The sequence below is a fragment of the Bombus vosnesenskii genome, unplaced genomic scaffold (assembly GCF_011952255.1).
Source record: "Bombus vosnesenskii isolate JDL3184/JDL3185 unplaced genomic scaffold, Bvos_JDL3184-5_v1.1 scf7180000013889, whole genome shotgun sequence".
In the NCBI taxonomy this organism is placed as follows: Eukaryota; Metazoa; Arthropoda; class Insecta; order Hymenoptera; family Apidae; genus Bombus; species Bombus vosnesenskii.
In genome coordinates, this window is record NW_022883268.1 from 2,952 (window position 1) to 4,392 (window position 1,441).

Consider the following 1,441-nt stretch of genomic DNA (forward strand, 5'->3'; position numbering starts at 1 on the left):
AGCGGAGCTGGTTGCTGAGCCGTCACATGTCAGCACCAGGAGCATGACGAGGGCGGCCCTGACAAAAGAGGGGCCCTCCCACTCCACACTGGACACGGAGAACCCGCAGTCCAAAGAAACGACAGAGGAAGAGGACCTAGCCCAAGAGATGAGAACCGCTATTATGGCAGACATAGGAGCGGAACTGATCCGTCGGGCCGCAGAGATGACCAAGGTTGTCGAGACATCTCGCAATCTTAAGAGTACGCAGGAGGAAACGTTGAAGGAAGTGGCGAGGTCTATCACCGCGGGCACAACGGAGCTGCTGAGGAGAATAGACCCCGCCATCGTCGCCCTCGCTATAGCGCAAAGACGCATAACGACATTAGAGGCGGAGAACGAGGCGCTCAAAAAAGAGCTGGCCACGCGTCCCCCCGCAGAGAAGAGCAGCGACAAGGCGCGTCTCGCCGCAATCGAACATGAGCTAGATAAGACCCTCGCTGCACCGGCTAGAGGAACGCCTCCAGAACATGGAAAGGATGGAAGAAAAGGAGGTCGCGCCGGACGAGAGCACAAGAAGGGCTAAGAGCGGAGCCCCAAACGCTCCATCGACCAAGGGAGGAAAAGCGGCTGCCACGGAATGGCAGACCGCCGGAAAGCAAAAAAGAAGAAGAATATCAGAAAGAAGAAGGGGGCAGAGAAGAAACACTCGGCCAAACCAACCTCCGGGACGATCACCCTGACAGACAAATCGGGACAATCCTGCGCGGAGATTCTGGCTGCGGCCAGGAACAGCGTCTCCCTGGCTGAGGTCGGCATCAGCACGATGAGGATGCGAAAGACCATCACTGGAGGCGTCATTCTGGAGGTCCCCGAGGATCAGGAGAGAAAGAAGGCCGCAGCGCTCGCAGCATGCCTAACGCGGGCTCTGGATCCGAACAAGGTCCGCGTGGTGACACCCTTCCGAGCCGCCGAAGCAGGGGAGTCAATGATAGACGTATCAGCCACCAAGGAGGAAATCCGGAACCCCCTGACGAAGGAGAGCGGCTGCAAGCCGGAGGACGTCCGACTGGGAGAAATCCGCCCCGCCCGAAACGGTCTTGGATCTGTGTGGATACGAGGCCCGGCCGGTGCAGTGAGGAAACTGGCCCAGGCTGGCAAGGTGGCCATAGGGTGTTCAACGGCGAGGGTCGAAGCCATCGCGCGAAAACCTCTACAGTGCTACAGGTGCCTGGAGATCGGGCACGTAAGGAAGTCCTGCACCGCCAAGGAAGACAAGGGGCACCTATGCTTCAGATACGGCAAACCAGGGCACCAAGCGAAAGCATGCACTGTCGCGAGCCCGAAATGCCTATCCTGCGAGGCGCTTGGAGCACCATCCGGGCAGAGGATGGGTGGACCGGCCTGCCCCCCCCCCGAAGAAAGGAACCCAGATCCGCACGCAGGCTGTGTTACCCAATAA

At 59.4% G+C, this 1,441-nt stretch overlaps 1 protein-coding gene across 1 annotated transcript; it reads left to right on the forward strand.

Annotated features, from left to right (window-relative positions):
* The first annotated feature begins 619 nt into the window (after nt 1-619).
* On the forward strand, nt 620-1,441 carry LOC117239236. The gene has a single exon (XM_033504685.1). The coding sequence runs from the start codon at nt 620-622 to the stop codon at nt 1,439-1,441; it is 822 nt and encodes a 273-aa protein (XP_033360576.1).

Excerpts from the sequence above, each read along its gene's own strand:
- LOC117239236 (XM_033504685.1), top strand. The coding sequence starts at position 620 with ATGGCAGACCGCCGGAAAGCAAAAAAGAAGAAGAATATCAGAAAGAAG.